The sequence below is a fragment of the Teleopsis dalmanni genome, chromosome X (assembly GCF_002237135.1).
Source record: "Teleopsis dalmanni isolate 2A chromosome X, ASM223713v2, whole genome shotgun sequence".
Lineage (NCBI taxonomy): Eukaryota > Metazoa > Arthropoda > Insecta > Diptera > Diopsidae > Teleopsis > Teleopsis dalmanni.
This window is the reverse complement of record NC_051848.1, coordinates 39,546,094-39,561,115: the sequence shown is the minus strand read 5'-3', so window position 1 is coordinate 39,561,115 and position 15,022 is coordinate 39,546,094. Positions and strand designations below refer to the sequence as shown.

At 31.4% G+C, this 15,022-nt stretch overlaps 1 protein-coding gene across 2 annotated transcripts; it reads right to left on the bottom strand.

Moving 5' to 3' along the window:
• Positions 1-9,901: 9,901 nt before the first annotated feature.
• On the bottom strand, positions 9,902-14,189 carry LOC119662225. 2 transcript variants are annotated; one of them, XM_038071804.1, is made up of 9 exons: positions 14,103-14,189; positions 12,426-12,645; positions 11,781-11,874; positions 11,517-11,708; positions 11,284-11,454; positions 11,124-11,198; positions 10,906-10,986; positions 10,580-10,725; positions 9,902-10,516 (listed from the first exon to the last, which is right to left on the bottom strand). In XM_038071804.1, the coding sequence occupies exons 3-9, from the start codon at positions 11,845-11,847 to the stop codon at positions 10,445-10,447; spliced, it is 804 nt and encodes a 267-aa protein (XP_037927732.1). In that variant the 5' UTR covers positions 11,848-11,874; positions 12,426-12,645; positions 14,103-14,189; the 3' UTR covers positions 9,902-10,444. The 2 variants fall into 2 exon arrangements, with proteins under 2 accessions (XP_037927732.1, XP_037927731.1); XM_038071803.1 differs by having other exon boundaries at positions 14,096-14,183.
• Between the last annotated feature and the right edge of the window lie 833 nt (positions 14,190-15,022).

Sequence of the window (15,022 nt, the reverse complement as noted above, 5' to 3'; positions counted from 1 at the left end):
GGGAAGTAAATTATTGGCATATTGAAATACAATATCTCGTTATGTTATGTCGAAGTTTGATATTCTTCAGGGAGTCATCAAGTCATCAAGATTAGGAATAGTTCAAATATCCTGACTGCTGATTTGATCAATCCGTTATATATAAGACTAAGAGGCATAATGCACCTAATGCAGCAGTGATGAAATGAGACATAACAAGCGATTAAAAGTAATAGGCACTGATTTTAATTAAATCTGTCATAAAAGTATTAATTTCTCTAAGGTTACAGCACAAGACTCATTTATCACACTTAATTAGACAACTGATATTAAATACTAATACTATGGCATTACTAATATATTTTAATATTATTTTCAATATTACCTTATAGTCAATTGTAAATCAATCGTTGGTGGCTAGTTTAAAATTCTTTACTCATTTGACGAATCGAAACATTAAACCTACTACATGGCGATAGCGAATATTCTTATACTACTGTCTTTTCTATACATAACTGATCATACCGATTAAAATATAGTGATTAATTTCAACTATTATTCTGATGTTGTGAGGAATTGTACTACAATTAAGGATCTATTGCGCCTGTCATGCCCATTGAGCAAAGATTATAGATAGCGTTGTTATGTGGACATAGCGTAGTTGTCATTCAAACATTCAATGCTTTATATTCGATAATTCCATAGATCACTGTAGTTTGTTTAAAATTTCTCTGAAAATTATTACTTTTATTTCTTATATTACTCACATTATTCTAAATTTACAGAGGTGGTTATACTAATCATAATATATTCGAAATGAGCAGTGGCGGTTTATCATTAAAATACTTATTTATCAATTTTGAAATAATAATGATAATAAATTGACAGTGGGGCAATAAAAAAAAAATAATTTTTAATCAACAAAATTGCATTGATTATTTTGAGAATTTTTGATTTAACTAGTTCTAATCGATCTCCATCACAACATCTTATTCCGTTTAGATTAGTACTTGACATATATATATATTCCATAAATCCTTTGATATGTCCTACAAGTTTTAAAAATATGTTTCTAATGGAGGTCCAATTCACTGAAAGAAAACATTTATCATAATTTTTAGATTATTTTATGTCAAGAATATTTCGAAGTAATTATGAGTGACTTCGGTTATATTCAGGTGTCCATTGATATTCAGCCGTGGCGACAGACTTTTTTAGTCTTCGTATTTATAAAAATGATTGCGAGCGATGTTTCTCAAACCTAAAACAAGACTGGTAGAATATTAAACTTTAAAATCAATTTAGTATAGAGTAATGTTATTGATGAGTATTATAAGTATTATTACCTGGCAATTCATTAGGATGGCTTACTCAAGTACAAGTAATTTTAACCTCATACAAATAGCCTTAACCTCATACCGGGTCTGTGTCTTTTATTTTATCGTGGCAAAATTGGTAACAATTTGTGATTATTCGACTTTAGTTATCGAAATACTTTAGTAAGTAAAAAATTTAATTACATGCATCATCGTGTACTCATAATTTTTATTACTCTGATTTTCATTACCGCAAAAATTCAATTACGATATCGCAAGACTATTAGGCACGAATAAAACGTAATAAAGCGATAACTTGAAGTAATTTTGTGTAATTCTTTGCAAATGTGACCAACGCGGCAAAAATTTTCTATTCGAACAATCTTACATTAAATAATTTTACGATTTTCTTTTATACATCCCGTGAAACCATTAAGAGCATTTGTGCGCCACCAAACGAAACCCACCCATATTAATAATGTAATAATGAAAACGGAAGACGGAAGGCAATGTGTTAATAGTCAAAGGATATATATCAGATGCAGAAAAAAGGTAATAAATTGTGCCCAATGAGTACTTGTATTTACAGTAATTTCATCCAATAATTAGGAGTAGTCAGATCAAATTGGAATTAAACGGTAGAGTGACATTTTAAAATATAGGTAGCCATTTTCGATGAAAATACATGGCATCAGTTTCATGATTTCGGAAACCAAAATCTAATAATATTGATTGACACAAATAATATATCTATATTAAAAAAATTTTATTTAAAAAATGAATAAACTCCGACTGAGGTTCTCACATTGGTGTGACGTGATGTGATCTTCTTCTTCTTTGTTCCGTTAACTTCCAGTCGAGCATAGGGCCTCAACAAATCTTCTGACTTGTGTTCTATTTGGAGCAGCAGTGCAGATGTCGTTTCATGAGAAACGCACCGCACTGATGTTAATTCGGCATTAATTGTCCTTCGTCATGTGATGTGATAATATGAACTTTTTTCTCTACTCGGTATTGCAAACCAAACAAGTTCACTTTCTCTAAGGAAACAACGGAACTCATAAGATCGAAAATAAAAAAAGAGGAGTCGAAAATAGAACAACTTCTGGCTTTTATAAGTTCAAATTTAGAGAACCTTTCTAATTCAAATTATAAACAAAAGTTCAGTACAATTTGACACATTTATAATTTTTTTGTATGGTTGATGTCAAAGTTTGCAATAGAATTGCAGACTATGAAAAGCCAAAGAACTTAAATTCTGGTTTTGACCTAGCTAGACTCCCCGTAAGTTTGTGCTAATCACACACCTTTCATATATAAGCCCATCCTTCGCTGAATAAGTATTACTATGTTATGCTTTCTGGCTCTGATAAATTTAGCTTGCTAATTACTAAGCCTGACTGCTTCCCTCGCTGTTTAATATTACTGAAAAAAAGTTGCATCTGCTGAAAGCGGTTGCAATCATTCGTAAGAGGTGGTTTACTTTGTACCTATTTCTTTCTAGATATTTAAAGAGCAACAAATTTTATAATTTAAAGAGCACAAAAAAGGAATACAAAAAGAAACGATGGGAAGAATCTAAATGATTAGCGCATTACTTTTAATCGAATACATCCGTTATGCCAGAAATGGACGCATCCACCTTTCAAGACATGTACGCAAAATGTCTTTAAAGACATTTAGTTAATCTGTTTGAAATCGATCGGTCTGCAGGCATTCATCCATGTCTTTAAGACGTTTTTGATGACGGATCAATCCGTTTCCTACTGGGTTATGTGTATCCTGTTGTTTATATCTTATAAAGTATGAAAGAAAATAAATTTCTTAGATATTTTTTATTGTGAGCATATAAATCGTTTTTAAAACAGTTATTTAATAAATTATGTCAGTTATATTAAATAATAAAAATATCTGAACCTATTTAAAGTCCATAAAATGTATACAAAAGCATATTTCGGTTATAATCACATTTTTTTTTTGAAGCATAAATAAGTAATTTTAGTAATTCAGAGCAAATACTTGCTGCAATGATATTAAATATCAATTTTAATTTAAAGTTATTATGGTTCCAAATGCTTTTACTACATATTTATTACCAAAATTAGTGTTCAAACACCCCCAGCCATGGTTCACATTCTTTACTGGCTTTATTTTAGGTACTCAGTACTACTCCATATTTATTTAGAATGTTATTTACTGAATTCTGAAAATTAAAAATAGATTAATATGAATTTAAATTATTTTTTTATCATATTACTAAAGTTATTTATTTATTACAAAACACACAATAAATGGAGCTGCAGTAATGCATTGCCAAATGTGCAATTATGTGTATGTTTGCATAATTTTGGTGCATTTTCCTGCAAATATAGTACTTTCTATTATTTTATGGTTTCAATTTACTTTAATTTATGCATTATATTTAATTTAAATACAAAAATATATCCCATTAAAAATATTGTAATACAATGTAAGCAACTTTTATTGCATAATTTAAGTGCAGTACTAGTAGGTGCAGGGGCGGATGTGACTACGCTTAAAAATTATTCAATATATACCATATTTGCTTTATTATCACAATATCTTAATTAACAGTACCAAATTGCTTCGATATCAGTGACTATAAAATTTTGTTCGCAAAACAGATTTTATTTTTTCTAAATTTTGTATTAAATACTGAAGCTTTGAATTACTGAAGCTGTTTGATAAGACACTTAATACTGTATTTCTATATTTAAAATCTTCTACGTCTCTGCTTTGATAAACGTCAACTTAATATTTGCTTTATATAGAAATAAAATTTACGCAGGAGTATGTGGAATTACGGGCAGATATGGGTGTGTTAGCTTATCGGCAACTTCATAATCTAGTAAATACACCTAACATTGTCTTTCTATGAATTTTCAATTATATTTCCGAAATTGTGTAATAACAACAACTAAATTATAATCAAGACACAATAATTTATTTGTACGTAGAATTAAGCTTGCAAAGCAATAATAATAATTTAAAATTATTTTAGCAAATATGGTATATGAAGCTTATGGTAGTATATAGTATATACATAACTTATGCTAAGAATAACATACAAACTATGCCGAAATAGTTCCTCATTAATAAGGGAATAAGTTTATTCTATGATTTAAGAGTATGTTATTTCAAAAATAGTATGGAAGCTGCAAATGCATTTTAAATACTAAGCAAAATACTAAGGACCAAAGAAATTTCTTGAAAGTAAGGTCAAATAAAATATCCCCAATAGCCCCAATACCCCCAAAAGAAATTTCTCTTCATCAAACTGAATATATTGCAACTTTATGTCACATTAAATATAACGGTTGCGTAGAGTTTAATTAAGCTCCATTATCTGAGTAACTATAAGTAAGATAAGTGAAGCACATAACTTTAAACTAATTTGAGTTCCAGGAAAAAATAATATCGCGAGATTGGACACTATTTTTTTCATTGACGCAATAATATTCGATATAATGGGTATACAGCTTTTTTGAATATCCACTAATCGACATTGGCAGCTGTCATGTTCTAGCCTTAGCTAGACTCTAACTCTAGTCGTGTTCTGGTTTTGCTGTAATTAGTTATGTATGTCTGGTGCGTCCTACAACCTGTCAGGTGTAAGAGTAGCAGCTTTAAAGTTTATATTCAAAGTAATAGTTCAGGTCAATTTGAGTAATAAAAATTTCTTTACATTTGACTGTTTGCTAATTCTTAAAAATAAGCTTCAAATACTTTGTGAGTATTGTATATAATTCACTTTTTGCAGCTGTCAAGGATTTTTCTCATTGCTGTGTCTAACTTCTCTTTAGCAAACTGAAAACAAATTTTTAAACAGACACACTGCTTACTATTTCAAGACAGTGTTTGATGTTTGAATATCTGTGCAACGTTCACTTTTTACAATATTTTCTTTGAAATTGAAGTACGTTTTCTTGATTTATCTGCTTAAGTCTCAGTAAGAGAAACTACTTTTCAACAAAGTTTAGAATCATCACTTGCATACGAACCACTCAACTGCAGAGGCTACAATAATACAAGAATAAAGGAAAAAGGAAAAAGCATCGCATATCCGACACACCGACATACCGACATACCGACATACTGACTCACAAGTGAAAGCAGAAGAAGATGTCCTGCAGAGTCTAGCACTGGCAGTGGGCTTAGGCAGCATCAAAAGTCGTTTATATTGGAAGTAGCACTGAATTCACTTCGCACAAACAAAAGATTTACGACGCACTCATTTTTCTTATTTACTTCAAAGAAAGACCGGCATAAGCATTGATCCAAGTAGGATGCATAGTGTAGCCATTTCCGTTTTGAAACCAATGAACAGAGCACCTCTACAAATTCCCTGCCTTCCATTTTGTTCTTTGTGCCGAGTTTGAATATGAATGCGTGTGCTTATATTAAGCATAATGCGTCCTTACATAAACAAAACAATAAAAATTCGTACTACGAGCCGCACAATGGGAGTAATGGCATAAAGTGTGATTTCAAGAATTAATTGGCCCATCTCTTGACCAAACATGTTCATAAGTCTTCTTGAATTTACGCAATGTTCGAATGTGCGACTAAGCAAAGAAATTAATTTGTTATCCTTGCTCGCTCATCGCTGGCATAATTTATGGCCTGGACTGACTGGTCGTTCCTCAGCATTTGCCTCGTTCTGGTCCTTCATAAAAACCAATTATTTGTTTAGCATGTTTTGTTGCTTTAATTGTCGCTTTTGCTTTATTAGCAGATTTCTTTTTTTTTGGTTTTTGGTTTTTTTTCTGGGTTGTTATTTCATTTGATGCGGCTATTTTTTTACAGCCAATTACTAACATTCATATCCTTCCGGTCGTTCCTTTGTTTCATATCAGGGATTTGTTTGCGTGGAAATAGTCTACTGGGTTGTTGTAATTGCTATGGAATAAATTTATTTACATCAGTATTATTGCTTTAAGCTACTTATCAACGCCTAATTTATTGACCGGTACACTTCCTCATAATTGTATTAAAAATAATCCTGTAAGCTTTGACTGAGATAAGAATATTACAAATTGAAACTGCTTTGTGATTTTAATTCATTAAAATAAGTAAAATAATTAAATTTTGTATTTACATACATACATTTGGTATAGCAACCTTTTCACAGCAAATAAGATTAATTTTAAAACCCTTAAATGTAAATTATTAAGTATTTGTAATAATTGTACGATCGCAATTGTTATATTGCATATTTGCACGAATATTGGATTCTGTAGAGATGTGTCTAAACTACTTTATTTTACAATAAACTCTAATAAAAATTTAAAAAAATAATTTTTTTTAAATTAATATTTTTATGAAAATAAACACGGTTTGTCACATAGGATTTACCATATAATAACTTACATAAGTAAATTATGTCGCCACGTCCACAAACCCACTTTAGTTCCATAAATGTCATTATGTCCCTTGAAGACATGTTGTCTTTTTCTGTTATAAGTGGATAGGCAGTTGATAAGTACAGAAGTCTGAGTCTGGCGAGACTATCACAGTGATATGGAATATGTTCTGCTGTTTTCTCTTCTTCGTGACAAAGTCTGCAACTATAGTCCTTTGTAATATATAAATTCGATAAATATTTTTGACTCTGCAATGCCCAACGACCGCAAAACCCTGAGACAAGTTGGATGTTTTCTCTGTTCGGCATTAGTAGCTCCCTAGTTTTGGCTTCTGATCGATTTAGCATGACTCCTTTAGCTTGTCTGCAGGCAATTGTATTATCGCAAACAGTTTGAGCTGTTTTTTTTCACCCATTCATTAATTTTAAATTTAAAAAGCTCCGTGAAGGACCGCAGAATGGTCTTGGCCCAATAAGGTGTGAAACCGCCCCTTTTCTGGTTAGTTAATTGGCTTTCTTGTTTTCCTCAAATGTGTTGTGTCGTAGGATCCCTTTTTCAGCAAGATCTTTTAGAAGTTGAAGGCATTCCCACACTTGTCTTGAAGTCATTTGGTATGATCTAAGAGTATACTGCTCACCTTCTATGTCAAAGTCACAGTAATTTCAATTACAGTGTTACAGTATTACCTTTCTGGTAATAGATTCATCTATTATAGCCAACTTTATATATAATATAACCAAGTTTTATAAGAATGGTAGGTAACTTTGGCAGTTGGGAAAAAATCATCACTGAGTTCGACTAAAGAACTTTCTGGGCTTCATACCAATGGCATATCCTCATCGAAATCACGACTGTCTAACAACACAGTTCTCAAAAGGCCTACGTCTAATCTGTCTGAGAATTAAAAACATCTCCCTTGTATAACAGGAACTATAGTTGCTTCATTTAGTATAGAATACAGTATAGTGATAAACAATAACTTATCACATATAAATATGTTCATTCCCAATGTCTATCTCAACTGTAGCTCTATTCCATATGATTTCATCCATATTCTTTGCCCAAAAGCACACAAAATTCGAGTCCCCTTGACTTATGGCTTCGTCTTGAACAGGTTTGTCAATGCCTATCTCAACTGTAGTTATACTCCGTGTGATTTCATACATATTTTTTGCCCAAAACCACACAAAATTTGAGTCCCCTAAGTCAGCCATAAGTCAGGCTTCGTAGCATGATTCATTCATCTAAATACAAGCATGAGACACTGTCGCTACCTGTACTTTCTTCTTTGCTCCTTCCCACATCTATATGATATTCTCTATCCCGCTCTACTATGCAATATCTTGTTAAGCTTGAATGCGGTTGCTTCTGGTTGACATTCGATTGGTATTTGGTCAGCGTCAGTTAGAGAACAGAGGATACATGTTCGTATGACACTCTTCCCCCCGATGTGGAATAATGAAAATCATGTTAAATAATTTTCATACACCAATTCCCACTTCAACTCATACAATGGACCGTTGTGATATCGCGAAAGTAGCAAAACTGTAGCAAATAAGTTGAAGTTTCCTTTATTATATTGAGTTATTTAGCGCAGTTGTTTAATTTAATTTTATTTTACCTATCATGTGATTTTTTTTTTTTTTTATATTATCAAAAACGAAAAATGATGCCAAAAAGTGAACCACAGAACTAAAATTTGCACGTTTAGTTTTTCGCGGTTTGCAATACAAATTGCAAGTCGGGGAAACACATTTAATATCGTGTAATTATGCTTTTTATACAAAAGTCGAAACCACAGCAAGGCGAAAACTTTGTATTTTATTTATGAATTTATAGTTCATTTAAATTACATACATTTTCATGTATTCACATGGAAACAGCTTTTAAAGCATTTGTTTAGAAAATTTAGTTTGAGATTAACTTTGTTTTTAACTATTTCAATTAGTTGACTCATTTCATATTTTATTCAAATTTTCCAAATTTTCCAAATACACAATCAAAATTCATCTACAATAGAAGTTCCTTCCACAGAAGTTAGAAAATTAATGTTTTCAACAAGAATAAATGACCGTAAATTGTTATACATATTTTCTCATTAGAGGTTAGTTAATTAGTAACCGAAATCAGATATATTAAAAAAGTACATACTTTCAATGAAACAGATTTTATTTACAATGAATATACTGAGTATTTCGTTTGAAAAGGTTTTCATTTAGCAGATGCCTTAATGGAAGAAATAAAAAAACGATATACAATTGGTTCATTTTCAAGAAGTCAACCTAAAAAACAGGCTCTGATAATTGTTGTTGTAGTTGTATAAAATCTTATATAAAAAAATCTTGAAATCACTTTGTGTGCTATCCATTCTTCATACTTTACTATGGGCTTATATAGATAATGTTAACTTGAAATCTAAAAAAATCACAAGAAAATATCCGTAGTGAAGGGCTTGAAGTTGCCAGGAGGAGGAGAAGGAACTACTGTAACCATTACTTTCAATATATCATTTTCTCTGAATTTTGTTAGGCTATTTGGTCTTCTGAATGAAGTTAAATAGATCATGTACGTGAGATGCAATAATATTAGATATTGGCCAGCAGCCGAGAATTTCTCTGGATAGGACCTTTGCCTGGCATTGAGTGTTTCGACAAAACAATGAGGTAATGGATTCACTGTAAAGCGCTCATGTCAACATAAAGAAATCCAACATAAAGAGAATTGGTCACACTACGTGTTGGAAGAGCTGTACACAGGACGAGCGATATCGTTGGTGGAGTGTTATGCAGGGGTGCTGATGCACTCAACATTTCTAGATGACAATTCGACATTGAATTTTCTGTTGAAATTCAGTATTAGAAGGGCATTGTCAATATTGTTTGGAGTAGTACTAGAAAGTTTTCAAATGGAGCCATGTCTATAGGCTAACAGCAGATGATACTGATAACAGTTTACTAATAACATCAAGTGGCATTAAGTAAAGCACTAGATCTAACGCAATGAATGGTGCAGTACAAAGGGCACTACTCATGCAGAATTCAGAATCCTTTTGAGTACTGTACTAGACGTAGGATTGTAAAGAGCCATCCACTACACGGTGATGCCATACAAACGTATTGCTCTAATACTTAGTTGTATTAGAGTTGTAATCTCCAACTATAATTCCTCCCTTGTACATGCGATTGAATTTTATATAGGTACTGTAGGAACGTTCACACGAAATTCGTTACTTATTAATTTTATTTAGTTCGAATTAGAAAAAGGGTTTTTTCTTATCAATAACGCAACTAGTTTAGTTATGGAAAGAAGCATTATGTTTTGATTGTGGGTTATTATAATCTACACGTTAATGCCCCAGAACTTATTTCTCTTCTGTATCTAACGCATGTAGGTTGAGGAACACCTGCAAAAGTTTACTCGCTGCAGTCCTTAGAGTATCAGTGATAAAAGGATTTCCTGTACTTTCTACCTCAATTTTTAGCTACGGATAGATGGGTTTCTGAAGTGACACCACTCTTGACTCAATTTTTATGATAGGTACTGTGAACTGAGCTTGGTAACGTTTTGATCATGTTTTCTCCTAAGCACATCAGCTGCAGATCACTATGTTTCACTAAATTTTGTTACGGTTCTGTGTGTAATATATATAGATGGACGGTTAGTCGTGAATCATTTTCTCGTCGACATCATTCACAGAATATATTCGCACGCAACGATGATGAAAAAATTGTTGGCACCGGTTGCGTTTGAATATTTTTTGTACATTTAGTATCGTTGCGTTTTGATTGTGCCGAAGAGTTTCTCTGAAAAATCAAAACTTTCCGGGTTAATGGCGGCCTAAATGCAAATAAAGTTATAATTAAGACGCTATTAAAACTGGACAAACAATACAAAACTTACTCTAAACTCGCTTTGTTGACGTGGTGTCCTTCTGCGTATGTTACTCATCATTGTACAGTGCTGACAGTAATGCCCATACGTATACTTAGGTTTCATACACGTAAGTGGAAATGTCGACTGAGCTTTACGTAGAGGTCCGGATGATTCTGGACATAAAAATACAAAATCAAAAATATAATCAGGAAATCTCTTACTTCGTTGAGTAAACAGAAGTATCAAAATCTCATATAAAGAAAGTTATTAGTCAAAACTGATATCAAAGTATCGAAGCTTGTGAATTAGTCTTTATGGACATTTCTCATCTTCCTATATTGTATTTAACTTACCCATTTTCGTCTTCGTAGAATGAAGTTTTGAAAGTGTCGAGTCCGAATTACTTCTTCGTACATTTCCTGACATTACTGGGTCTAACAAAGTTAAGACGAATATATATTTAGTAATTATTTATAGCTTATTAAACGATTGTAAGTATTAAAATTTGTTGTAAGAAAAGTCCTGATACGAATGAGAATCAATTCTTGATGGTGAATTGAAATCTACTGACCTTTATTGATTGTTTGAGTTTGTGCCATAGGAACCTCAACCGAACGTGGTTTTTCTGGTTGGTACGTCTTTTGAACTAAGGAGTCATAAGTTTCAGGATGGAATTTCAAGAATATTTACAAAAGTATAAAAAATATTAAAGAAATAAAGAGTTCACTTACCGTAAAGCTTCTCGGCAACCTTATTTAACTTACACACAGTTTGGTTGGGTTTTTTGTCTGCACGGTTATCAACTTTCCTGATATTCCCTTCATTTTTACTCTTGCCAGTGTTATATGCTAAGATATTTCTAGCAATTATTTTCGGTCCATAAATGCGGTCAATGTCGTCAGCTAAGGAAAAGGTAAGGTAAGGTAGGTTAATTCACAACTGTTGAATTATAAAGAAGGCTTACCTGACTTTGCTAAATTTTTTACAATTTCTTGTTTATGCAACTCGTGCCACTTCTTCACTAGATTGCTACCACCCACCGTACTATTGTTGCTACACATCCGCGCTGTAAGGTGTCTAGCATCACCTATATTGTTTGTGGACACTAAATTGCTTGTATTCGATTCAATTGACTTATTGACTACCGTACTAGGTCCTAGTTGATGACATCAAAATAATGTATTTTTTTATGAAACGTGATATGAAGAGCTTTGAAATAAATGCTTACCATTTTTATTTATTATTTTTCTGGTAGCCTTTAGAGCTTCCTGCATGACTTGGACCCCACGCTTCATTTCTTTTTGTGATTAAACAAATTTTAACTATAAAGAAGGGTTTTAAAAAATCTGTTTAAAATTACGAAAGATTGTAGTATGGATATAACATGCATCGACATAGCTGATGAGTTTTCTAATCCTATTAGTTTGTTGTATCTCAAGAAGTACTAATTATTTTTCGCATAACGCACAGCTTCTTTTCGAAGTAAGCTACCGATTGCAGAATATTCTAACAAAATTTAATTATAGGGGATAGGATAGGAATAGAACAGGAGAAGAGTATAGAGTGGTAGATGGAAGATTTTTTGAACAATATTTTTTTAAAAGGTCATAAATTATTAAAAAATTTTGCATTTTTAATGAATAATTTTAAAACGATTAAAGTTTTCAGAAAAATGATCCAAGAGAACAAGAACATAAGAAGCATCAAGTCAATAAATATTCAGTAGACCGAAAATGAATTCACGGTGAAGCTATTCCGACAAACTATTTGTGGGATGATTGAGAGTTGTTCAGATTTCAGAGAAAGGTTTTTTTAGAATGTTCTGCGATACGTTTTGTTTCAGTTGTATTTTCACAATATAAATAAAACTTACCGTTTAATTAGATAAATAAATATTTTTCTTTTCCTTAATCGAACCGCGTACACCTTCTATTGGCATTTGACAAATAATTTACCTTACCCAAAATTTTGATACGTTTTCTAAATTTGCGGGATATTTTCTGTAATTATCTTCATTCACAAAAATTTTGATAGAAAAAAAATTTTTTTTCATATATCCGTGTAAATATACATGCCCACTTGATCAAAAATTTCTATTAAAATATATTGAAAATTATACAGTTGTTATGTATATGTATGTATAAATCATTTTGTATATTTATAAGTAAAAATATACATATAGATATATACGACATTGGAATTAAGTCAACAGTCAACCATGTGAAGAATCGTCAAATTGTAGTCAGATCACCTAAGATTTATAACAAACTCATGTCAATGTTCGGAGAAACTTTAGAATAATGAATATCCTCTTCAGTATTTATAACATTTTGGAATATGTAACGGAAAGCATAAGAACACTGAACTAACAATGGAATGATTAACGAGAGAAGTTGATCACTAATTCAAAAATATATGTAATGACATCAATGGACATTCAATCTAAATTTCTGGAGTTAGGGGAGAACGTAGTGCTATAAGCCAGCGAATACACTTTATTTCTATATCAGGTTATCTCAAAGATTAATAATATGGAATAATATGGACAAAAAGTGCGAAGTAGTCGAATATACGAATGTGATGAAGTCTTTATTGCATGCAACGAGTAAAACTAAACCATGATGTTTTATAAGCGAAGAAGGAAATGTCTTCAATATTTTGGATAAGCAGATTCTAATATCGTGCTCTTTTCACATCGTGTTTAATCTAGTGGTGAACCAAATCTAAAAAACACTCATCAAATAATCAGCGCAAAAGGTATTCCTCAGAATGAGAAGAAATATCATTTACGAGATTGATGTAGACAATTGTGGTAAAAAATATGTAGTAGTTCCACGTACAACTAAGAGAACATATACTATATCTACTATTTGTATGTGGAATATAGTGTATAGTATACATGTATATAATGGAATAGAAACCATATACATCATATGCATATAAATATAAGAGAAATAGTTTCTACAAAATTTTTTGTTTCTCTGCCTTTTTCCAATTAATTCTTCTAAGACATTACCGAAACTATGAGATTTTTATGGCATGTACAACCAACTGAAAATCTATGGGATTGACTGCATAAAGATCTATTAAATCTATTGTTAAATTTGTTAAATTCTTAAATTTGAAGGGTTCACAATTCTATTATTTTGCTAATTTAAAAGCAGTTCTGTCTTTGCTTATTATTTTGAATGACGAAAAATGGAATTGTTATGACGACTTTCAAATTCATATCTCCAGTTAGTTACGAGCACCTCTGAGTTTTGAAGAAGATGGTTAGAAGTATGAGAAAATGTATTGATTGTAAATTTCTAATTTATTTCTCTTCTGAAAATACCCCGAAGTTTTATTTATTTTCCAGTCGCCAGTCACCGGAGTCACCCGAATCCCGAATAACATTAACGAGAATATGTACCATATATATCATTTAACTACATATATATATATATATATATATATATATACAGCAAAAAAAATACTCGCATATGAATGCGGTGGCTTCTTGGCTTCTTTTGAATTATTTTTAAATTATATATATTTCATTACCTTTTACCTTTCTAATTGCACATTATCTTTCAATGGGTAATTTGAAAACCAAAATTTTGAAATTTTTCGGAGAATAAAAAAAGGAAACTATTTCTATAAAATAACAAATTTAATAAATAAATAAATTTACATTTATGAATATGTTTTTAGGTTGCCTACTTTGATATTTTCACAGCGTGTTTACTGTATATCGGATATTGATTATTGGATATATATACCCATTATTTTGAAGAAGAGCAATATTTATTACTGCGACTCAATTTCGTTATATGGGAAGTAAATTATTGGCATATTGAAATACAATATGTCGTTATGTTGTGTCGAAGTTTGATATTCTTCAGGGAGTCATCAAGTCATCAAGGTTAGGAATAGTTCAAATATCCTGACTACTGATTTGATCAATCCGTCATATATAAGACTAAGAGGCATAATGCACCTAATGCAGCAGTGATGAAAGAAGACATAACAAGCGATTAAACGAAATAGGCACTGATTTTAATTAAAATTGTCATAAAAATATTATTTGTCATAAAAGAAAATATATTTCTTTCTAGTCTAAGGTTACAGCACAAGACTCATTTATCACACTTAATTTGACAACTGATATTAAATACTAATACTATGGCATTACTAATATATTTTAATATTATTTTCAATATTATCTTATAGTCAATTGTAAATGAATCGATAGTGGCTAGCTTAAAATTCTTTACTCATTTGACAAATCGTAACATTAAACCTACTACATGGCGATAGCAAATATTCTTATACTACTGTCTTTTCTATACATAACTGATCATACCGATTAAAATATAGTGATTAATTTCAACTATTATTCTGATGTTGTGAGGAATTGCACTACAATCTAAGGATCTATTGCGCCTGCCATGTCCATTGAGCAAAGATTATAGATGGCGTTGTTATGTG

Bases quoted from the DNA above. Each gene is read 5' to 3' on its own strand.
- LOC119662225 (XM_038071804.1), bottom strand. From the start codon at position 11,847: ATGAAGCGTGGGGTCCAAGTCATGCAGGAAGCTCTAAAGGCTACCAGA. The intron at 10,987-11,123 runs GTCAGTAGATTT...TAACTTTGTTAG, and splicing joins AACTCAAACAATCAATAAAG to ACCCAGTAATGTCAGGAAAT. The intron at 10,726-10,905 runs GTAAGTTAAATA...TTTTATGTCCAG, and splicing joins TTCTACGAAGACGAAAATGG to AATCATCCGGACCTCTACGT.